The following is a 21,709-nucleotide window of genomic DNA, read 5'->3' as shown; positions in this document are numbered from 1 at the left end:
TAGGCTAAAAGAGCTGTCTGATATTGCCAAGATGCAAGTTGATGCTTTGGAGAATCGCCAGCAATCCAGAGAGAAAGAAGTGGAATCGCTCAGAATGCAGATTTTGGATTTTCAGGTATGGGCTATCTCTGCTTAGAAGCATAACCATTCATCCCTGTGACACAGATAATAAGCCCAATACCATGTAAATGCTTGGCGAATGCATTTGATTTTATATATATTTTTATCTTACTTGCCATTCAGGCACAATCAGATGAAAAAACACTTGTTGCAAAATTACATCAACATATCGTGGCCCTTCAGGTTAGTGAAGCCACTGCTGTGGCCAAGTTAGAGGCTGCCATGTCAAAACTTCAGAAGATGGAGGTGGCTAATATGCGCCTAGAGCAGAAACTAGATGATAAAGAGCAAGCATTGTACTATGCACGACTCGAGGGGAGGAATAGAGCTAAGCATCTCCGCCAGACTGTACAGTCACTGCGACGACAATTCAGTGGTGCTTTGCCCCTGGCTCAGCAGGAGAAGTTCTCCAAAACTATGATTCAGCTTCAGAATGACAAACTTAAGACTATGGATGAGGTCCAGCTTGCTCAGCAGGAGCGCCGAAACGCAGAGAACAGAACACTGGAGTTGGAGACAAAGTTAAAAGGATTAGAAGAACTAATAGCCACATTGAAAGATACAAGAGGAGCACAGAAGGTTTGTGATATAACAACTTTAAATATATATTTGAGAATTGACTCTCAGTTCAGATAAAGTTTTGGGGTTTGTTTGATTTGATTTTTCATTTTTATTGCCTTGATTAGCCAAGAGGTAAAAGCAGCATCTACTTATCAATGTCAATTGACAGAATGTCAATTTCCACTGTAAAAATGTCAGTCACCCCCATTTGAATGTGTGTTGTAGTCCATTAGTGCTTCATCACTCAGATTCTTTTGTATTCATATTTAATCACATGCACACATTCTTCATTTTGTTAATCTGGGCCAAAATGCAAAGAATTCATGAGATGCTTGCTTGTGCCTCTACCTATGCACTAAGGATTCCACATGGTTATGTATTTTTTCCCAACCACCACTCCTTTCAACCAAATTCTCCTGATTTTTGAGCTGAGCTAGTTCATCTTTTTTTCTGCAGTGGTTTGGCACTATTTGGAATCAGTTCGGTCCTTAAATTATTGTCAGATTTGGTCATTTGTGTATTGTCAGGTAATTGAGTGGCATATGAAAATTGAAGAGCTTCGTCTTCAGGACCTTAAACTGAACCGCGAATTAGCCAAGAAAAAGGAAGAGATTAAATATTTGAACAATATCCTTTCTGAATACGAACGTACCATTAATAACCTGGAAGAAGAAATTGTACAGCAGAGCAAGGTACAGAAAAGCAAGTTTTTTAAAAATAATAATATAACTTTAGAAATTCTGCAGAGAAAACTCCTACAAAAGTTTTGCTGCATGTAACGTGAAAAATGTTCCTGTATCTAGCATATATTTGTGCTGCTCTCAGAGGCTGTGTACAGTCCTTGTTAAACCCCTTAAATCTTGTAGTTCCATGAGGAGCGGCAGTTGGCCTGGGAACAAAGAGAAGTAGAATTAGAACGTCAGCTCGACACTTATGACCGTCAGCAGAAGGACATAATTAGAACTGCTCAGAAGGTACCTGATTTCATACTGATAAGTCCCATAATACGTCAAGTGTCATTATTCCACCTGGTTGTCACCTGGGGTTGGGGGGGGGGTCTCTGCCTGTCTGCGCAAAACAACCCTTTCTGTTTACTTCTCTGCAGTTTGATGAAGCTACAGGATCAGTTCCAGACCCCAGCTTGCCCCTTGCACATCAGCTTGAGCAAGCTTTAAGGAAAATACGAGAACACGTCCGAACTATCCTGGAAGTGCAAGCCACCTGCAAATCCTTAGAAGAGGTGATTGGATTGTTCAGCTAACCGAATCATATGCTTTTAGTGATTTATAGAGTAGAGATTTTGCCTCCAGCAGAGGAGGGTATCTTTAGTTGCATTGCTCCTTCCTCTCACTCCAGAAGGCTGTTCAATTTTAAAATCTTTTTTTTTAACCTTTTATTTATTAAATTTGTATGCCACCTTTTACTAAAGGATCACACAGTGATTCACAATGTAAAAATATAAGATGAGAACATAAAATTCATAATGGAACAAAAAGAAAAAAAATCTGAATAATTTCTTCCACAAACCCATTTAAAAGGCCGCAGAATGTTACTCAGCCAAAGGCCTGGTTATAGAGAAACAGTTTGGCCTGGCACTTAAAGATATGTAATGAAGGCGCCAGGCTATCAGGTTGGGCTTTGACTCCACCTGGTGGTCAAAGGCAGGAACAATGTCTTGGGAAGCAGATAGCTCCCAGAATGCACTTCAGTTGGTCCTGCCTTTGATTAAAACAGCTATTCTGTGATGTTCTTTGTTGGTTGTCTAGTTCTCTTGACCTAAAAATGAATAATATATCTATCTATCTATCTTATCTATCTATCTATTCTGGTCCTGCCCCCACCTCTTGTTTTTCACAGCTCCCCACTTACCTTTATTTCCCCACTCTTTTCTCCATGTTGAAAAAAGAAGAAATCTTCTCAATTATATTTGTCATTTTTGGTAACAGAGATTTATTTTATTACAGAAACTGAAAGAAAAAGAAGCTGCTTTGTGGAAAGCGGAGCAAAGTATCTTATCCAGAGACAGGATCATAAATGAACTGAGACTTCGATTGCCAGCATCATCAGAGAGAGAGAAAATAATAGCAGAGCTTGGACCAAAAGAAGAGGACTCTGCTGCTTCTCCTCGTGCTCTGAAAATTGCACACCAGACAATTGCAAATATGCAAGCAAGATTAAATCAAAAAGAGGAAGTGTTGAAAAAGTACCAACACCTTTTGGCCAAAGCAAGAGAGGTATTTACAGTACAAAATGCATGAGCTGTTACTGTAAACAGCCCTGGAAATTTTGAATTGAAGGGCATTGTAGAATTTTTTTAATGAATGAATGAATGGAAAATGCTGGGTTACACAGGGCCATTTGAACTGGGCAGTGGTGGCACAGAGGTGCCATTTGTGTGAATTGGTGTTTCCAACATGACTTGGGACTGCATTATTCTGAGTGCCATTCGTGGGGAAAAGTCCTGAATATGTAGCATAAGAAGTAAAGGAAGTTAAAAATGACTTCTGTGTTTGGAAAACTTGAAGAGTATTGCCTTTTGTTGTGGACATCCTTTTCAGTTTCTTTTGCATTTAGCGTGATAAGATTAGTAACTTTGAAATTTTTGTAGAATAGAATGGACACAGAAACATATTTTTTTGCACTATTTAGGAACAAGAGGAAATTGCAAAGAAACATGAAGACGACCTCAGAGTGCTACATCAAAAGTTAGATATACATGCTGACAGTTCTTTTAACAAATTCAAGCAAACTGCGTTAGTAAGTAGAAGTTTTGTTCATGATTTCTGCATTTGAGGATTTGGGGAATAAAGATAAGATGGGGACAGAATTGAAATATGGTGATTTCTTATCCTTTTTGGCTTGGATCCAGCCAAGTTCTGATGTAAAGTAATTTGTGGAAGCTGTCTTTTTACAGCTGCCCACCCCACAATCAAAACGCTGGTCCCATGGGTTGGAGACAATCTTGGGAATTGTTTTGTTTTTTGTTTTTAAAGAGGAATGCATATGGAGTGGGAAGTCAACGCAGATCACTGTCCCACCCGTTGAGTGAGCTGAATCAATGTCTGCTCACACCAGGAGCACTTGGGATCCAGCCATTGAGTTCCATCAGGCTTCCACTGACTTTCTGCAGCCTTTGGGGTACCATTAGTGACGAGTTGACATATAAAGCTCTTAAGGATCTGGGCCCCAAATTTGCAGTGATGACTTCATATCCTGTGACCATGGCCCAATGTTTAAAGCAACAAAGGTGCCTTTCTTATGATATCATCAGTGCCATAGTGTACTGCATTCCAGATGATAGAAAAATAATAAAACACACTGGTAATAAAAAGGATTTCTGGAAACCATTTTAAGGAATTTTTGTAAAACGCTATTTTTAGACAAGCTATTGTTAGGGCTTCACAGCATGCGAATGAAAAACATGGTTATATTTCAAGAATTTACCAGGTAAATAAGGGCAAATGAGCCATACAGTACCTCAACTTACTTAAGATGCAAATATATAATGCATCTTAGCTTATACATTACATCCAGGATATGAGTTAAACAGTAATATCAAACAAACAATGGAATATTTACTCATTAGATAACCTGTTTTGTTCCACAGGAGTTGGTGAAAAAGCCATCTTTAGCTGTCCCAGCAAATAAACATTTAATTCGTCTGGCAGAGATGGAGCAAACTGTAGCAGAACAGGACAGTTCCCTTGCATCCCTTCTGAACAAATTAAAGAAAACATCGTCCGAGTTGCAGAAGCAAAAGCAGATTACTTTGGCAAAAATCAAGGAATTTGATAACATCAGGGTCCAGTAAGTGTAGATTAGAATTATACTTCATTCTGTAAATGATCTGCAGGGATCTTGAGAGTTGTCATGTTTCATCAATCTTTAGAAAACCTTGGCTAAAATATATAATAATCGTAGAGGTAAGCATTCAGCTTAAACATAGAGCTCATTATTATTATATAAAAATAATGGGTTATTTTTGTTTTCAGGAGTACTTCTTTATACACTTTTAGGCGCCAGGAAAAAATGTTCCTTTTTAACCTCCTGATCAACATCCCATACCCTTTTAAAATGTGGCTCTTTGGCCGGGGGAGGGGGGAGAGTGTATTATTGGGTTATTGCTTTTCTTTTTATTTTATATACTGTGATCTTTTTATGTGAACCTCCCTGAGACCTCCGGGTATACGGTGGTATATAAATTCAAATAATAATAATTAATAATAATTATTATTATTTAAAAGGTATGTTGAAAAGATCAGTTCATTGGGCAGTATCCAACTAACAGTTCTTCTTGCACAAGCCCTTTTGGCTGAACTGTGGAGCTTCCTCTCCCACCAGGCCCCCCAACCTGCTCTGGGGGAACCCCAGAACATATTTATGGATTGCATGGGGAGAGGAGAGGGAGAATAAGTTTCATTGCTTGGGCTAGTGGAACTGCTTCGTTGGATACCACCCTTTGGTTTTTATAGGATTTCGTTAAAAGAATAAGATTGGTTGTAGTCCATAGCCTGTAGTACTATTTAGTTCAGCTTCATTGCTCTGGAATAAGCATTATGTAGACAGTATCCTTCCCTCCATAATTAACCTCTTGTGACTGTGGTTGTTATATGGTGTCTTTCCCCCCAAATTAGATTTAGGTATATATGACTGGATTGTAACTACTTGCCTTCAAATTACTGGAGGGTTTGACCAGTTGGAATCCATTCACTGGTCTCTGCAGTCATCACAGAATCAATGGGTGGAAAACCCATTACCTTCTAGATATTGCTGGACAACCCATGACCTTCTAGATGTTGCAGGACAACAGTTCTCATTCTCCTTGGCCATTGGCTTCGCTGTATGGGGCTGATGGAAACGGAGTCCCACAAGATCTGAATGGCCACAGTTTCCTCATTTCTGGGTCACATGCATTAGATTCAGCTTTGATAAACCCCCATTCAAACATGAAACTTAACAAGCAGACATCTGGCAGAGCTCTCAGGATTTTTATGCGGTGGGTGGTGGCCTGGACTACCCTGATGATTCTCCTCCCAAGCATATGTTTTGAACAGTAGATTTTTGAGCCACGAGGTGAAATAAAGTGAGGACATTTGTTTGTTAATGAGCTATGAAGAAAATAAATGAGAGAACACAGCTGACTTTGCTTATCACAAAGACAGTTTGACAGTGTGTTGCTCCTCTAGGCTGCTGTTGGTAATAATGTATAATTATAATCGAAACGATGCAATACTTCAGCCTAGTTAGTCCATCTGGAACTCGCTCAATTTTGCCAATGGATGTCATTATTATTTATTATTTTGCTCTGCTAGGCTTGAAGAGAAGCATGCAGCTGAAGTGAAAAAATTGAAAGATGAAGTGGATGAGCTAAGAAGTTTGTTGTCACAGATGGAGAAAGAATTACTGAATGCAAAACTGGAGCTGGAGGCCCAAAGAGAAGCAAATAATAGAGCTCCAACAACTACAATGAAAAATCTAGTGGAACGGCTGAAGAATCAGCTAGCCTTAAAAGAGAAACAGCAGAAGGTAAGCATGGAAACTAGTAATTGGGTGTAAACCAGCTCATTTTCTCTAACAAACCAGAATTATTTCACCTTTTTTATTGTGAGCCTCTCTGCAGGGACCTATTCATTTTTCTTACATACAGTGTCTAGTATATTTTAGACACTTTTGTGAAATAAGAACAATAAAGAATTAATTGAGGGAACATTGGCTTTAATTCTATAACTTTTGAATGTCGTGGGCTCAACTTCACCCCAAACACTTAACCAGTTGCTGGATAGCACAGGAGGGGAGAATGCTCTTGTGCTCAAATCCTGCCTGTGGGTTTCCCACCGTGAGAACAGGATGCTGAACATTTATTTATTTATTTATATTTGTAACCCCCCCCCCCCCCCGCAATCTGACTGGGTTACCCCAACTAGATGGGCCACTGGTCTGAACCAGCATGGCTCTTCTTACTGCCTTATGTTAACTGCCACCAGAAATGATGGCAGAGAGTTTGTTGAATATTAGGCTACTTTATTATTTAAACCTAATATTAACTCTATGTACTGTTAACCTTTTCCCACTTTGTGTCATAGACATATATCTTACTCCTGTCTTTTATCCCTGTTGGGTTGTTTGTTTGTTTTTTAACTGCTTGCTTTCTTCAGCTGTCCAGCAAAGCACATAGGTATATAACTGCAAAATTTTGACCTAGATGTTATAAGTATTTGTGTTTATTGTTTTTCATCAAATTTATCATTTTTAAGATTGATAAGTATTTTTCAGGCTTTGAGTAAAGCACTTCTGGAGCTCCGAGCAGAAATGACAGCTGCTGCAGAACAACAGATTATTTCTGTAGCATCACAAAAAGAGGCACACATGAATGTTCAACAGATCGTTGACAAGCAAACAAAGGAACTGAGGGTGAGCAGGAAGTGAAGTCTTACCTATATTGGCCTGATGTGAAAGCAGAACACCAGAGCGGATAGATGTCACTGTGAGCATTACAGACACCAATACGTTGCTGTATCTTCCAGTCCTCAAATAGTACTTTTGAGTGTTAAAAGCCCCATGATGCACTTTCCCAGACATGCTACTTAGCAGTTCCTGTTAATTTCACCACACTGTGTGTGGGCCTCCTGCACAAAATTGAATGAAACGGTGTTCCATATTACTGTGATCAAGGTACACTGATAATGTGTCTGTAATTGCAGTCTATTCCACAAAAAAACAGACTTGTGCTTCCTGGAAACCTGGCACATGGATTGCAAGATGTATAGGACCCATGGTTTTGCATGGTTTGGCATGGTTTCTTCCCTAGAAGAACAATAAATGGATACATCATAATACTTTATTGGTGTTTAGAAAAAATGGCTGGATTTAGGCTTGCAGTTCAGCAATAACTATTTGATAATAGGGTTGTTATGTGGTGAACCATGTCCTTTTGCGTACATATATTCCTGGGACACGGGTGGCGCTGTGGGTAAAACCTCAGCGCCTAGGGCTTGCCGATCGCATGGTCGGCGGTTCGAATCCCCGCGGCGGGGTGAGCTCCCGTCTCTCGGTCCCATCTCCTGCCCACCTAGCAGTTCGAAAGCACCTCTAAGTGCAAGTAGATAAATAGGTACCGCTTTATAGCGGGAAGGTAAACAGCGTTTCCGTGTGCTACGCTGGTGCCGGCTCGCCAGAGCAGCTTCGTCACGCTGGCCACATGACCTGGAAGTGTCTCCGGACAGCGCTGGCCCTCGGCCTCTTAAGTGAGATGGGCGCACAACCCTAGAGTCGGACACGACTGGCCCGTACGGGCAGGGGTACCTTTACCTTTATTCCTGGATTGTATCTCTAGCATTTCCACTAAAAATATTTCAGTTAGTAACTTTCCAAAAGACAGGTGCTGCCTATATGAGTTGATCATACTGGGCTTGATGCACCAACGGCCCCAGCTTTTGATGTTTAATCCAGCAGCATAGAGTCTTAATGCAACTGAGTATTTGGTGTGGTTGAGAAAAAAAGGGTCTCTCCTTTTAGCTTCTTTTTTGGTCACAAATGTACAGAGTCAGGGTTTTTAGAACTGTGTTTTTAGTAGGTGATATCTAAGATTAATCACATTCAGAGTAGATAAATAGAGATCATTTGACTTGTATGTTGTTTTCAGTGGATCCGTTCTGGGTTTAATTGACCATAATATCACCCAATATTAGCAAAGATGTTTATTGTCTGCCATTGTCATTCGTTTCTTTGTTCATTTTGTTGGCAGTCCTGAAATAATATATCATAAAAAAATATTTTCTTAGATTCAGTTAGAAGATTTAAATGACCAACTTTCCAGACTTAAAGATGCCCTCAAGCTAAGCAAAAATAAAGAGAATTCATTACTAGATGAGGTGGATGATTTAAATCACGAGCTTCAGAAAAAAGTTAAAGCCCACACTAAATTTCTGAGGGAGAAAGAAGAGATGGAAAAAGAAAATGAAGAACTGAAAAAGAGGATTAAAAGGCTAACCAATGCAATTCAGGTAAATATTTTTTGAATTATAAAACAAAGAACATTGTTTTGGTAGTATACAAATAAATTGCATATTTCCTGAGTCACTCATTGGCTGGTTTTGCACTGCAGCAAATCAACTGAACGTTGTTTTGGTTCTAATTGAGAATTTTGTACACTGCATATATATCTGAGTTTGCAATATATAAATGAATTGAATAAATAAAAATCTGGCAACTATGATTAAGTGCAAATCAGCCAGCTTATCTATGTATCTGTGCTTGTGTCTTATTTAAATCTTAATTATAATCTTATTTATATACTTGAAGCATTAAACTTGGTTATTTGAATGAAGAATATTTGCATGTGTAGAATGCTTGCATTATCCCTTAATGTGTTTGTGCCTGTGTGTGTGTGTATATATATATATGTATGTGTGTGTGTGTGTGTGTGTGTGTGTAATATATATAATCATTTCTTAGAGCCAGTGCTTCTCTAATTAAGAGCATAATCCAGAAAAGATAGCCACTGTGTATTTTGCATTCATTTCAATGGGGTTTGCATATCGCATCTGGTTGTGCAGTGGTGATACCTGCTAAAATGCTCCCAATGTCCACAGTCATGATGCATGGCAATTTAAAGTTAGTTTAAACCTTTCCCAATTTTTCAGGGAAAAGCTGATGACCAAAGCCTGATAGAGGAACTTCAAAGAAAAATTAAGAAGTTGGAAAGTGAACTAGGAAAGAAGAGTGATGAGTCAGAAATGAAAACCCCAAGAGAGGACAAGGTATGAGAGATGCACAACTAAAATAAATTTAGCTTACATCATTTCTCACTGTCATGTTGGGTTTTTTTTGGGGGGGGGGTTGCATTATAATGACTCCTTTGCTTTGTTATGAATGCAATACTTTGTGGGCAGGGTTGGGGTAGTGGTGGTTAAAGTTTTGTTTTAGATCAGGGGTCAGCAACCTTTTTCAGCTGTGGGCCAGTCCACCATCCCTCAGCCCATGTGGTGGGCCAGACTATATATTTTTTTGGGGAGGGGGGGCGAATGAACAAATTTCTATGCCCCACAAATAACCCAGAGATGCATTTTAAATAAAAGCACACATTCTACTCATGTAAAAACACACTGATTCCTGGACTGTCTGGGCCGGATTGAGAAGGCAATTGGGCCAAATCCGGCCCACGGGCTTTAGGTTGCCTACCCCTGTTTTAGATCATTGTTAATGCTAGGTTGTATGCGTGATGTGTTTTATACTGTTTTGATATTGCAAGGCTTCTTAGGTAGGCTGTGCCCCCAAAGGCAGAATGCAAATGAATGAATGAATGAATGGTCAGATAGCATGATTGGTCCTGTCTGTCCAAAAAGGGTTCTCGATTCCACAGTGAAGAGGATAGAAAAAGCACATCAAACATTTATGCATGCATTTATTAAAGAAAAATAAGCAGACTTAAATATGGATGTTTTTACGCTTTAGAAATAAAATTGGAGAACTTTACATTTTTGTTTTTGATCATTTTGCAGAGCTCTAAGGAAGAATTAATTAGATGGGAAGAAAGTAAGAAATGGCAGATGAAAATGGAAGGAATGAGGAGCAAACTGAAAGAAAAGGAGAAGGAAGTAGAGTCCTTAGCCAAACAGTTAAACACAGTAAAGGAACTTTTTTCAAAGTAAGATTTCTTTAATTAACAAAACTCACAGCAATATGACATACCACTATTCATTGATCAAGGACATGGTGCTATAGTAGTGTATTGTATGTCTATAAGGCTGCAGACAGCACTTTCTCAAATGTAGTCCATTGGCACAGTTTTCTAGATCTCCCAATTGTAGGTACTCCTGGAAAAAACTTCCTCAAATAGGGCTGCAATCCTGTACACATTTCCTGAGAGGGAAACTCGTTCAACTGAGTAGGAATGATTTCCAAGTAGGCATGCATCAGATTAAGCAGACCAATTAATCTTCAAATGTTATTTTGTATGGAAGCAAATGTACCATTATATTAATGAAAATCCATTAAATACTACAGGGCGGATAAAGAAAAAATTGCTTTGCAGAAGAAACTCAAGAGCTGTGGTGTTACTGTTGATCAGGTTGTAGGAGTGCGAGCCTCTGAATCAGAGAGAGAGCTGGAAGAGCTACGAAAACGAAATATAGATTTGGAGAATGAGATTGTTCACCTAAAGTAAGAAATACTTCCAAAAAAAGTGAAATTAAGAGTGCTCTGTTTTTTATGGTCTTTTCTAAATAGGCACTTTTGATTTATTAAGTACATTTCAAGAGAGCACTGTTCCTGGAAGCTGAACATTTTAACCATTTTGAGGAATTAATACAAGCATGGCATTAAAAAATTACATTAGTTAGTTTTAATGTACACACAATGCTGGATATTTGTTTGTTTTAACCATGCTTTTGTTCAAGAAGCAGACAGGCAAACAAGCCACAGCTTATTTTTCTAAAGCTTAGTTTGCTTTCCAGTTGTTCCTGCCTCATGACTGTAGCTTGGTGAGTGGTTGGGGTGAGTTTGCTCAACAAACCATGGTCAAGTAGAGCTTTGGGGTTTGGGCGTTACTCCAAATCATTGTAACCCAATAACCAATTGTGGCTTCACAATATGGTTTGTTGGCAGATACAAATATGGGTAAAGTAGTAAGCTGGGTTCAGATTTTCAGAAAAACCATACTTTAGCTAAACAGCTATGGGTTAGCTTTATGTTCAAATTAGGCTACTCTTGATATTTTAGAGAGGAATGCTGCTTTTTCACAAACAGGCATTTCTTAAAAGAGGATTAACGTTTTCTGTGGCACCCTCTTATTAACAAGTACAGTGCAGAAATACGTATTTTTAGGAGTTCTGACGAAATGATTAATCATGGTTAATTGAAAATGGAAGTGAAACCTTCTGATCAATTGTTCATGGTCATGTTGGAGGAGGAGAGGGGAATGGGTAGTGTACAAGTCTGAGAGTTATGCATGTAAAACTAAAGCATAGTTTAGCATTGCATCTGAACCAAATCAATATGTGTGTGGATAAATATATTTTATGTAATGCTGTAGGATAGCATGTGCATTATAGAAAAGCTGGTGCATATCTAATGCTACTCATCCTTACCCATGTTTAAGTAGAATAATTATAAAAATGTAAATCGTATGTCAAGTCATGCACTGGTTCTGCAATCTCACATGCTTTTTATGTAGGACACAGTATGCTGTCCCTCGAGATTCTGTTGTAGAAGATTTACACTTAAAAAACAGATACCTACAAGAAAAGCTTCTTGTATTGGAGAAACAGCTTTCCAGAGACACTTTTTCAAGACCTTCGGTAGGTTAATCTATTCTTATTACTTGAATTATGCAACCATGTGTGTGTGTGTGTTTACATTCAACTTGTAGCCTTCATTGTGTAAGCTGTCTTGTTTCTGTTCTTTATCTCAGCTGATGAGAATTTTAATGCCTGTGCAAGTGCTGCAGAAACCGGGTACTTAAAGCTTTGTAATTCTGAACACCAATGGATTTCTACCTGGTTGTTTTGTAATGATAGCATTGTATTAACATTAGGAGAACCTTCATATTTTATATTGCAAGGACTGAAGTGAGAAGATTGAAGCATCAATGCCTGTCTTGAGGGGTGATGAGAAAGCATATAAGGTCCTGTAATGGGGGAAGAAATACTGCCTGAGCAGGCTTAGATAAAAAGGGAATTTCAATTCTATCTCCACTAGAGAGATACACTGAACTTAGTAACATCTGAATACTCCCACTTAAAGGTATAAACTGAGTGGAAATGAAAAATGCAAATTCAGAGTAAGACACTTTTTAGAAAAAGGATATAAAATCAGTGTCAGTGTATCCTTATGTTCTGATTAAGTTACATTAATGTGAATAGGTGTCATCCTTCCTTTACTATCTACTACTTTTCTTTCTATGCAACATTACCTCTTTCTTCTGTATCAGAGTTCTCCATGTGAGACAGCTGCATTGGCTAATACTTCTCTTACTACTAACAAATTCACTAAGCACAAACATCTGAAACACCTGCCTAAAAGGACTCTGTTAGGCAACACCAAGTCAAGACACCAAGCTTTTGATGATATGACTAACACATATGACGATGGGGACAATGAGGGGACACATATTACAGACGAATCCCATCAGGTTGCCAAAGGTGTTGCTGTCAATGGAATTCCAGAACAGCACTTTGAAAATGGGGAAAATCGAGTGGATTTAGAGGCAGCGTCAGAAGGTAAAAAGAGCAGCTCTCCAAAAACGAGTTCCATTGAAGAGAATGCAGAACAGAAAAATGCTTCTGCTGAAGAAGAGAAAATTGACCAAGAATGTGAAATAACCAAAGGAGAAACAGAAGAAACTTGCAAGCATTCTAGTGGCAGTGGTGGTGGTGGTGATGGAGATGAAGGTGGGGAAGATGAACAAGAAAAAGCAACAGGGCATGAATCTTGTCCTGACGGAAAGAGCTCCATTCAGCCTAACTCGGAAGAAGCTGCTAATCAGCCCAGCGATTCCGATACAGAAATTGAAAAAAATAATGATGAGATCATAGTAGAAGATGCCTGTGAGAGCCATCAAGCTGAGCAAGAGAGGGCTGACCTGATTCCAGAGTTTTGTGAAGTTCCTCAGGTTTGCCAAAAACAAGAACTCCCTGCTTTTCCCCTTTACCAATCCTTTGTGTAGCTGATCTTGCTTGAAGTGTGTCATGTAGTGTGACCAGAAACCCCATCATTTCCTAGTTTAACCTACAGCACCATCATAGTAACTGTCCACACCTGAGGCTTTTTGCTCTAGAATACAAGTGCATAGGATGAAATAGGCTGCCACAACATCCAGGACGGTGAATGAAATGTAAAGAATTGTTTTTTGTAGTGGTGGTACTAAAATATGAGCTTGTACTCATACAAGAGAAACATTCCAGCATATATCTTGAGCATTGTTTATGGTTCATTGTGAATGTGTCTTATTGCTGTTGCTTGTTCAAGCCCTATATGTTCAGTCATAGAATTGTAGAGTTGGAAAAGGGGCCCCTCATGTGATTAGTCACTGGAGGGGGGGAGTCAGAAGGTGCCCAAACATCTAGCCTTCATTATCTCTACTACATCCCTGCCACCTGCCTTACCTCTTTCCATGTGTTGCATGTGCACCCAAATAGGGCTTGAATTTGCTATTTGTGCATATAATACTACAAGTAGTTATTTGCCACCATGAGCAGCTTATTAGCATACATTTCTGTGCATAGTGGCTAGCTGTACAAAGTAGATAATATTTTCATAACAGAACCATGGCAGGTGTTGCAGTGAGTTGAGCTCAAATCAAATATTACTGTTAAATTCTGGTTGAATTCAGTGAAACAGTACTCACGGAATTATCGAGTGAATAGGACCCAGGATTCACTACTATAATGCGTATGTGTATGCGTATAATGTGCATGTGTATGAGACAGCTGCTGTTACTTCTGCTTACTGGGACTGTTCTTGGAAATGGGCTTCTAGCCCATTTCAAAACACAATTCAAACTGCTAGTCCCTTTAAAGCCTTAGCAGTGAGCAACATTTCTTTTTGACGAGTGTTGTATCAGACGCCATATATCAGTGACAAACCCAAAGACAAAAAGAGCAATGCACTTGTAACATTCTGGTAAATGCCTGATCTGTTTATGGATAAACTGATCAGGCATTTACCAGAATGTTACAATTGCATTGCTATTTGTCAAGTGAAACAATGCAAATATTCAGCATTTTGATACTAATCTTTCTCCTTTTCTGCTTGCTAAGACATCAGGATTAGGATCAGATGATCAATATCAAAAAGAACAAGAGCTTCAAAAGGAAAACCTAATGCTATCATCTGAAAATATGGAATTACGATTCCAGCTGGAACAGGCCAACAAAGACTTGCCAAGATTAAAGGTATATTTTTAACAAGCAGTGTGTTGACTGGTGCCACAGAATGCCAATATATACTTTGGGGTTCATGAGTCCTTTCATTATGAATCATTTATATGATAAGTCACATATATAACCTTCATTTACCCCAAACGGAAAAATTCATTAGATAATAATGGTTCTGATCAATTATTTTGAGTGTAAACTGCATAATTTTTAGAGTATAGTTTTCAGCTGGGTAAAACTCTTTTATTCTCTTTAGAACCAAGTAGCTGATTTAAAGGAAATGTGTGAGCTCCTGAAACGAGAGAAGGCAGAAGCTGAGCGGAAGCTAGGCAATGTCAGAGGGGTATGTATTAAACATTGTGGAGCTTGAATTTTAAGAACAAGAGTAAACCAAATATTTTGTTTCCTTTTTCCTAAATCATACTTCTTTTACAGCTATTAGCTATTCACACAAAAAACAATATGAAATGTTTAACTTAGGGAGTCACATACGCCTCTGCTTCAAAAAACACTGAGTCCCAGGATTAAAGTCAGCTATCTTAGAGAACAAAATGCCACTGTGGCAACTGAAAGGGAAATTTCCAAGTGAGTAAGAAGGGAATGCAATTATCTGCACTTTTCTGGGCATGTGACTCTGGATGGATGAGTTTCAGGGCTAGAACTTTCAAGCCAAGTGTTCAGTTGTCTTGATTGCATTAAGATTATAGGGAACGTTTGGCTTTTGCATGACCAAGTTTATCATCCATAGATAGATAGATAGAGGTGGTCCTGCCGAAACACAATTCCGGCTTGCCAACCCTTCATAACCTGTTTCCAAAAAAGCTAAAGATTCTGTGAGAACTAAATGAAAATGAACTGGTGCTGTCTAATAACTGGAGTTCTTTGACATGAAAATGACAAATATTTCTTTGTTGTATAGTCTGGAAGAAGTGGGAAAACTATTCCAGAGTTAGAGAAAACAATTGGTTTGATGAAAAAGGTTGTGGAGAGAGTTCAGAGAGAAAACGAAGAGCTTAAGAAAGCACCTGGAGTAGTCTCCAATGAAAAACTGGCCAGCCTTGAACAAGAAAATGAATGTTTAAAGGTAACATACTCTCTTTTGAAAGCCGTATGATTTTGTTCCTTAATATAAAAATTAAATGTATATAAGATCCATGTCAGTACTTTCAATGTATACATGGAAAGCTCAGTGTAGGATTCTATTTTAAACTTATAGGTGATTTTTAAAGAATCACACACAGCTGTCTAAATTGGTGAGAGTTTTTTCCCTATACTTAAATGGGCACGGTGCTTTTTTCCAGTTTGTAACAATATCAACATGACAGATAACCAATACTCTTTTATTTATTTCTGAATTAAGTCTGAAATGGAAAAACTAAAAGTTCACCTTGGAGGGGAATTGAGTATGCGCTATGAACTGAAAACTAAAGGCACAGAAAAGATAATTGCTGAAAATGAGAGAATCCGGAAGGAGCTGAAAAAGGTACATCTGTGAAAACGTTGATATCATGAAGTATTCTTATTATCATTCACTTCTTCTCTCAAAACACAAAGGCCTTCTAGCTTAGAATATCTAATATAGCTTTTTTAAAATTCCTTGTTACAATGGATCCTTTGGGGCATAAAAACCCTGGCATGTTAAAGCATAGTATGTAGTAAGTAGGAATTAACACTCCCCTTTTGCCCTTCCCTTGCACAACAGCTTCAACACTTCTGTTTCATTCAGAGCAGGGTTCTTCATTACATCTGAAACAAGCCAATATGTTTTTGTATTTACTAATCAGGAATGAAAGATGATTTCTGAGATCTAGGTTTGTAAGCAGGTATTAAAACAGTTTCTCATTTCAGATATAATGAACAACTCTAGTTTGAACTGAACGGTGCTTAAGCTGACATAAGGTATAGGCGTACCCTGTCTTGAAAAATTCCATCTGAACCAGTTCAATGCATGCAGTGTTCTTGGGGGGATTTTTGTTGGTCAATAGGAAGCAGAGAATTCAGAGAAGCTGCGGATTGCAAAGAATAATCTTGAGATAATAAATGAGAAATTGACTGCAGAACTGGAAGAGACCATAAGGAAGCTAAGCTTGGCAGAAAGCAGAAACCTGCAGCTTGAGGGAGCTGATGGCAAGGGTGGGAAATCCATTGTGATAACAAGGTAAGAACTTGAACATTAATTGGATAGGTTTGCTTGTCTATTGTCCTCATTATTGCCAATAAACGAGAGACTTATTTTCAGAATAAAAAAAAAAAATTGTACATATCCAGTATATGATCCTGAGTCATGTATACAGTATACTTATTTAGTCAGTCATAAATGCTGTTTGGGACAGTTGCTGACTGTTGTTAGACTAATGTGAATAATACAGTGTGAAATAGTTGGTTTCAGGTTGCTTTTATTTTTATTAAGTGTCTCAGTGGTCCATTCATTCACACCTTACACATTTGTTAAAAGAGGACATACTTTGGGACTTTTTGATAGTTAAATTATCCTTAATTTGTACTCCAGTTAAGGAATATAATAAACGCCTTGGCTATATCAAACCAGGCTCTGCCTAGTCCACGATACTTTGCAAGTTTCCCAGCAACTAACAGGCATCAAGTGGTCCTTAGAAAATGGTGTGCTCTTGAATACTCACCATGATACAGATTTCTTCTCATATTGTATGTATTTTTTTTTAACTTTGAGCAACAATGTTGGAAAGAAGGAAAGTGTCCTTTTTTAAAAAAAATCCCACCATCAATTTGATAAAGCATCATACTGGTTTCATATTTACGGAAGAGAAATGGCTAAAAAATTGTCCACCCTCCTTATTTATATCTTCTCCCACTTGTGAATTTCATCAGTTGGCTGTTTCTGCTTTGCGTATTAGTGGAAAAATAAATGCAAGTTGTGCAAAGTGTGGTGCCTTAATATAATTTGTAGATCAGCAAGTCTTGACATATAAAACATCTTTCCCACACTGTTTTGTAAAATGATCCCTCTTTGCTGCACTCCCTTGATATAGCTGCTTAAGGTTTTATTCTAAAGTCTAGAAACAATGTTTTGAACAGATCTTAATTTTCTCTTTCAGAATGTATGAAAATAAGATGAAAGAAATGGAAGCTGATATTGCCAAAAAAACTCAAGCCATTAGTGATCTTAAACAGGCATTACGAAAATCCACAGAGAGTGAAGAAAAAAATGAAAAATATATTGAAATTTTAAAAGAACAGGTAAGTAAACATGATTCTGGGAGTACTTTGCCAACCATCTTTAATTTATATTTTATTTGCAGAATTTTAATGCACAACCTACCTTTTGTTTAGGATGCTGTACTTTCCTTTCCTCATCTAGAGGAAAGGCCTTGCATTTGGAATAGCACCATCTTCTGTTTGTGTTACGTCTTCTGGCTTTACAAAGGGGTTTGTTTTTTTTAAAGTCCCTTATAGTTTTATTTTCAGCAGGCTTTTTAATTCATTACTTTTTAGCTTTTTTCTTTCCTTTGGAGTCAGGTATGCACTACCTGTTCTTGTTCACACCCCAACCCCAGACAGCACAGGAGCTGAACTTTGTCTTCTGGGTTCTTTGCTCTGCTACAGGCAATCTGGCAAAGACCTAGAAATTTCTAATGTTAAAATAAAAGTATTTTTCCCCCCTTCTGTGTAAAGGTTGAACTTCTCAAACACTTTCCTGAGGGTGCTAAAACAGAGCAAGGGCTTGCCAAAGAACTTCAGCTTCTCAGGTAAAGCGAAGAAAAGCTTCTTTCTTCTACAGATCTACATGGAAAAATATTGAGGACTATTTAGATCTTTGTCCTGTTTTATGCATTTGCAGATTAACCAATGATCGTTTGGAAAAGGAAAAAGCAGAGTTAGCTTACCAGGTGGAGAGTTCTCGAAAACAGACTGAAGTTAAGGAAGATGGTGGATTTGCAGCTGGTAACGTTTAAAATACTACAGATTAAACCTACTAAAGACTTAAATATAAAGAAGCTTTAGCAGAACTTCACTCACACAACAGGGCTTTCTAGCCTTTTGAAAAGCTACTTCCTAGAATCAGGGACATATCTGAACAATGCTGAATGAAGTGTGGAAGGCTAAAAGAGGGAGGAAATGGTAGACGTATGTGAGCAAAAGTGCCTTCCACTCAAGCAAGGGAAGGTTTAGGACTTTTGACTAATAGGTTTTTGAATGTGAAGTAAATTACAGTAATCGGTATCTAAGTTTTTATAGAACCATTCTCCCAGAATATCCACTTTTTGTCACAAAGCAACTCAGGTGAAGCGCTACAAAACCTGGGACTCCCCGGTTTTATTTAATGCTAAAGCTCATCTTGAATTGTCATGTAAGGACTTTATTTACTCACCTGGCTGGACCAATGAGATGGCTTCATTTACTCCACTTGTATTGGAAACTTTACATTTATTGAGGGAAATAACATTAGATTTAGAATATTATGTTTCAGGAAAACGAGAACAGAACACTGGAAAGTAGTGGTAGTTTTTCCTGTACTCTGAGGTTAGACAGCTGTTGCACATAAGGCTGTTAACTGGCATCTAAAACCTATGAGTATTATGTACATGTATGAAAAAGTAGGCCAAACTGCCTGTGGTACAAGCCTAGTAAACACATGAGCAGTTAGACTTTTTGTCTGAAGATGCCTGAACAATATGCTTATGTAAATAATGTAAAGGTGACTCCCTATTTATGTGGGGGTTCCGTTCTGGGGCCCCACATGCACACATGAGGTTGTGTAAAATGGAAGCACCCTGGAGAGGAGTCCTCAGCCAAGGCCTGCTGTCCCTTATGCTCACAGGGGTGGCATAGCAGGCACAGCTGACATGTATGGGACAGCAGCGCTTGGCTAACCAGATGCTCCCCATTTCTGGGTACCACTTCCAGGTGCCTTGCACTGCATGCAAATCAAATGGGGAGCTGCCTGTAAATGTTTGCAGTAAATTATTAACTTTGTAGCAGTAGAGAATAGACTTTCTAGCTTGTAACTTTTTTGGAATCTTCATCACACACATACATATGGAAAATCTTCCATTTGAATCCGTAGGGAAAGATGGAAACTATAAACTACTGGCAGAGGTAACAAGCCTCAAGACACAGTTGAAAACCTCCGATTTAGAACAGCAGCGACTTCATGTAAGTGTTGTAAATATTCCAATTTCTTCCAGATAAGTATCTGTTTATTGAGAAGATTTTCAGAATGTGCTTTAGCTATCATTACCCACAATTTGAGGCAAGCTATTAACAGTCATTCCTTGCTAGGTATTTCACCTGCCACTCACAGGTTACCTCTTTCCTATCAAGCTTTTCAAGACAGGTGAAATTTCCCCATATTGGATTGTAGATTCCCAAAGGTAAGATACTAAACAGTATAGGCACAAGCCAGCAGCACCAGAGATTTTAACCTAATTCTGTGGAAAAAATAGTGAAACTGTCCCAAGTGCAAAGCTTTGGGGTTTTGAGAGTAGATCTAGCAAGAAGAAAAACTATGAAGTTCCAGCAAGCAGAGAAAATGGCAGAGCAAACCCAGAGCTTGTCTATAGGAGCTAAGGCAAGGCTCTCTCCCACAGAAATACATTTCTGTATTTCTACAGTCCTACCTAGCAAAGTGAAGAGAAATGACCCACCTGAAGATTCACTCCTCTGCTACAGTGAAAAGTTGCATCCATATTCTTAAACTCGGAGCGTGAGCTAGCCAGACTTCTGGGTCCCATTGATTTTAGTGGGCAAAGAGCTACATTCTTACATCCCCACTAGAATCTCTGGGATTTAAAAGTACTTAACTTTGGCTGGATTGTGCCCATTATGTTTATGGCCTACATTTTACATCAAAGCTCCAAGTGAAAGATGAAACAATGCACATGTATCTGAGATGAAATTGTTAGGATTTAATGTGCAAGGATTTATTGTGTGAAATTTTTGCTGTTCCTCATTAGGAAGAAGTCAGAAAGCTGAAAAATGAACTGGACCACTTTGATCCATCCTTTTTTGAAGAAATTGAGGATCTAAAATACAACTATAATGAAGAAGTTAAAAAAAATATTCTCTTGGAAGAGAAATTGAAAACACTTTCTGAACAATTTGGTGTTCAGGTAGATATTCCAGCCAGAGTTTCTATTGATTAAATGAAAAAGTACAGAATGTTTTTAAAGAAGACCTGAGACTTGGCACAGAAAATAAACAACAACATTCTTATGTCAGGGGTCAAACAAGCTTTTTTTATACTTTCTCAGAAATGTGTTTCAGCTCTTGCCAAAGCAAGCATCTCCATGAGCTACTGCTTGTTTTCACTTCTGCAAACACAGAAGCAAAAGTAAGGACTAAAGGTATAGTACTATTATACTGTTGTTTTTTGTGCTAATTTATTATATAGTCAGTGTTATATTTTTATAGATCTTACATTGATGTGCTTGCAGTGAAGGTATAAAACTCAATGCAGTTTAGAAATTATTTATTTTTCTACATTTGTTCATTACTAGTGTATTATTCAAACAGTTTAATGCTTATTTACCCTAAAACTGACAGTCCAGAAATATGGGCTTTATCTAATAAAATATATACAAACTTGCTAAACAAGTTTACTTCTCATTTTTTGCGTTCCATTAGTATGACTGAATTTTAGTTTCATTATCAGAAGCGACTTTACATAAAGCTGCCCTGACATAATTTAAGCAAACAATGTACAGTAGTATTGTAACACATGCATTTCAAAAGAAATGTATCTTATTAATTTAAACATTTTAAAACAAATGCCAGTGGCTTCTCAAACATTGTATTCCATGACATATAGACATGTATCTTACTTTTATTACTCATAAGATATATGTTGCTCCTTTGAAAATATATGGAAGCAACAAAATCACTACATGTATGTATTTTTGAGGAAACAGCAATGAATTTGCACACAGTAACTCTTCAGAATTGATTTAATGCACACAAGTATTTTTTGCTACAATATTTGTAGCAGAGTATAAAATATAAACAAAAAGCTACCCCGAGGCTACTCAATTGACCCAAAGTTAGTGAAGAATAATGTTCTACTCCTCAAAAGTTTGACACTAAAGCATTCTGTTAAAAAAAAAGCCTTCTGGAAATTTTTCTTTCACTTTATAGTTTGATCTGTTGCAAAATTTAAATATGCTTTTCAGTTAAACGTT

General features: G+C 38.0%; 1 protein-coding gene and 1 long non-coding RNA gene across 6 annotated transcripts in view; one reads left to right on the top strand and one right to left on the bottom strand.

The window, feature by feature from the left end:
- The window catches only part of CEP290 (centrosomal protein 290), a 46,367-nt gene extending 25,239 nt beyond the window's left edge, over positions 1 to 21,128 (top strand). For all 5 annotated transcript variants that reach the window (XM_081929066.1, XM_081929064.1, XM_081929063.1 and 2 more), the window contains 25 exons: positions 4 to 115; positions 244 to 699; positions 1,209 to 1,373; positions 1,548 to 1,655; positions 1,787 to 1,921; positions 2,646 to 2,915; positions 3,331 to 3,438; positions 4,289 to 4,488; positions 5,994 to 6,207; positions 6,955 to 7,092; positions 8,463 to 8,684; positions 9,324 to 9,440; positions 10,182 to 10,327; positions 10,687 to 10,842; positions 11,855 to 11,978; positions 14,439 to 14,573; positions 14,812 to 14,898; positions 15,475 to 15,639; positions 15,916 to 16,038; positions 16,541 to 16,713; positions 17,630 to 17,771; positions 18,207 to 18,280; positions 18,373 to 18,476; positions 19,600 to 19,688; positions 20,489 to 21,128. In XM_081929066.1, coding sequence (XP_081785192.1) covers positions 4 to 115; positions 244 to 699; positions 1,209 to 1,373; positions 1,548 to 1,655; positions 1,787 to 1,921; positions 2,646 to 2,915; positions 3,331 to 3,438; positions 4,289 to 4,488; positions 5,994 to 6,207; positions 6,955 to 7,092; positions 8,463 to 8,684; positions 9,324 to 9,440; positions 10,182 to 10,327; positions 10,687 to 10,842; positions 11,855 to 11,978; positions 14,439 to 14,573; positions 14,812 to 14,898; positions 15,475 to 15,639; positions 15,916 to 16,038; positions 16,541 to 16,713; positions 17,630 to 17,771; positions 18,207 to 18,280; positions 18,373 to 18,476; positions 19,600 to 19,688; positions 20,489 to 20,677 — 3,952 coding nt within the window. In that variant the 3' untranslated portion in view covers positions 20,678 to 21,128. The remainder of the gene's footprint in view (positions 1 to 3; positions 116 to 243; positions 700 to 1,208; positions 1,374 to 1,547; positions 1,656 to 1,786; positions 1,922 to 2,645; positions 2,916 to 3,330; positions 3,439 to 4,288; positions 4,489 to 5,993; positions 6,208 to 6,954; positions 7,093 to 8,462; positions 8,685 to 9,323; positions 9,441 to 10,181; positions 10,328 to 10,686; positions 10,843 to 11,854; positions 11,979 to 14,438; positions 14,574 to 14,811; positions 14,899 to 15,474; positions 15,640 to 15,915; positions 16,039 to 16,540; positions 16,714 to 17,629; positions 17,772 to 18,206; positions 18,281 to 18,372; positions 18,477 to 19,599; positions 19,689 to 20,488) is intronic.
- On the bottom strand, positions 4,449 to 17,609 carry LOC309379693. The gene is made up of 3 exons (XR_014172600.1): positions 17,195 to 17,609; positions 7,116 to 7,307; positions 4,449 to 4,580 (listed from the first exon to the last, which is right to left on the bottom strand). It is a non-coding gene; the product is annotated as an uncharacterized lncRNA (long non-coding RNA).
- Positions 21,129 to 21,709: the final 581 nt, after the last annotated feature.

The sequence above is a fragment of the Podarcis melisellensis genome, assembly GCF_964234715.1.
Source record: "Podarcis melisellensis genome assembly, chromosome: 10".
Taxonomy (NCBI): Eukaryota; Metazoa; Chordata; class Lepidosauria; order Squamata; family Lacertidae; genus Podarcis; species Podarcis melisellensis.
The sequence above is the reverse complement of the archived record's forward strand: the minus strand, read 5'-3'. Positions and strand labels throughout refer to the sequence as shown.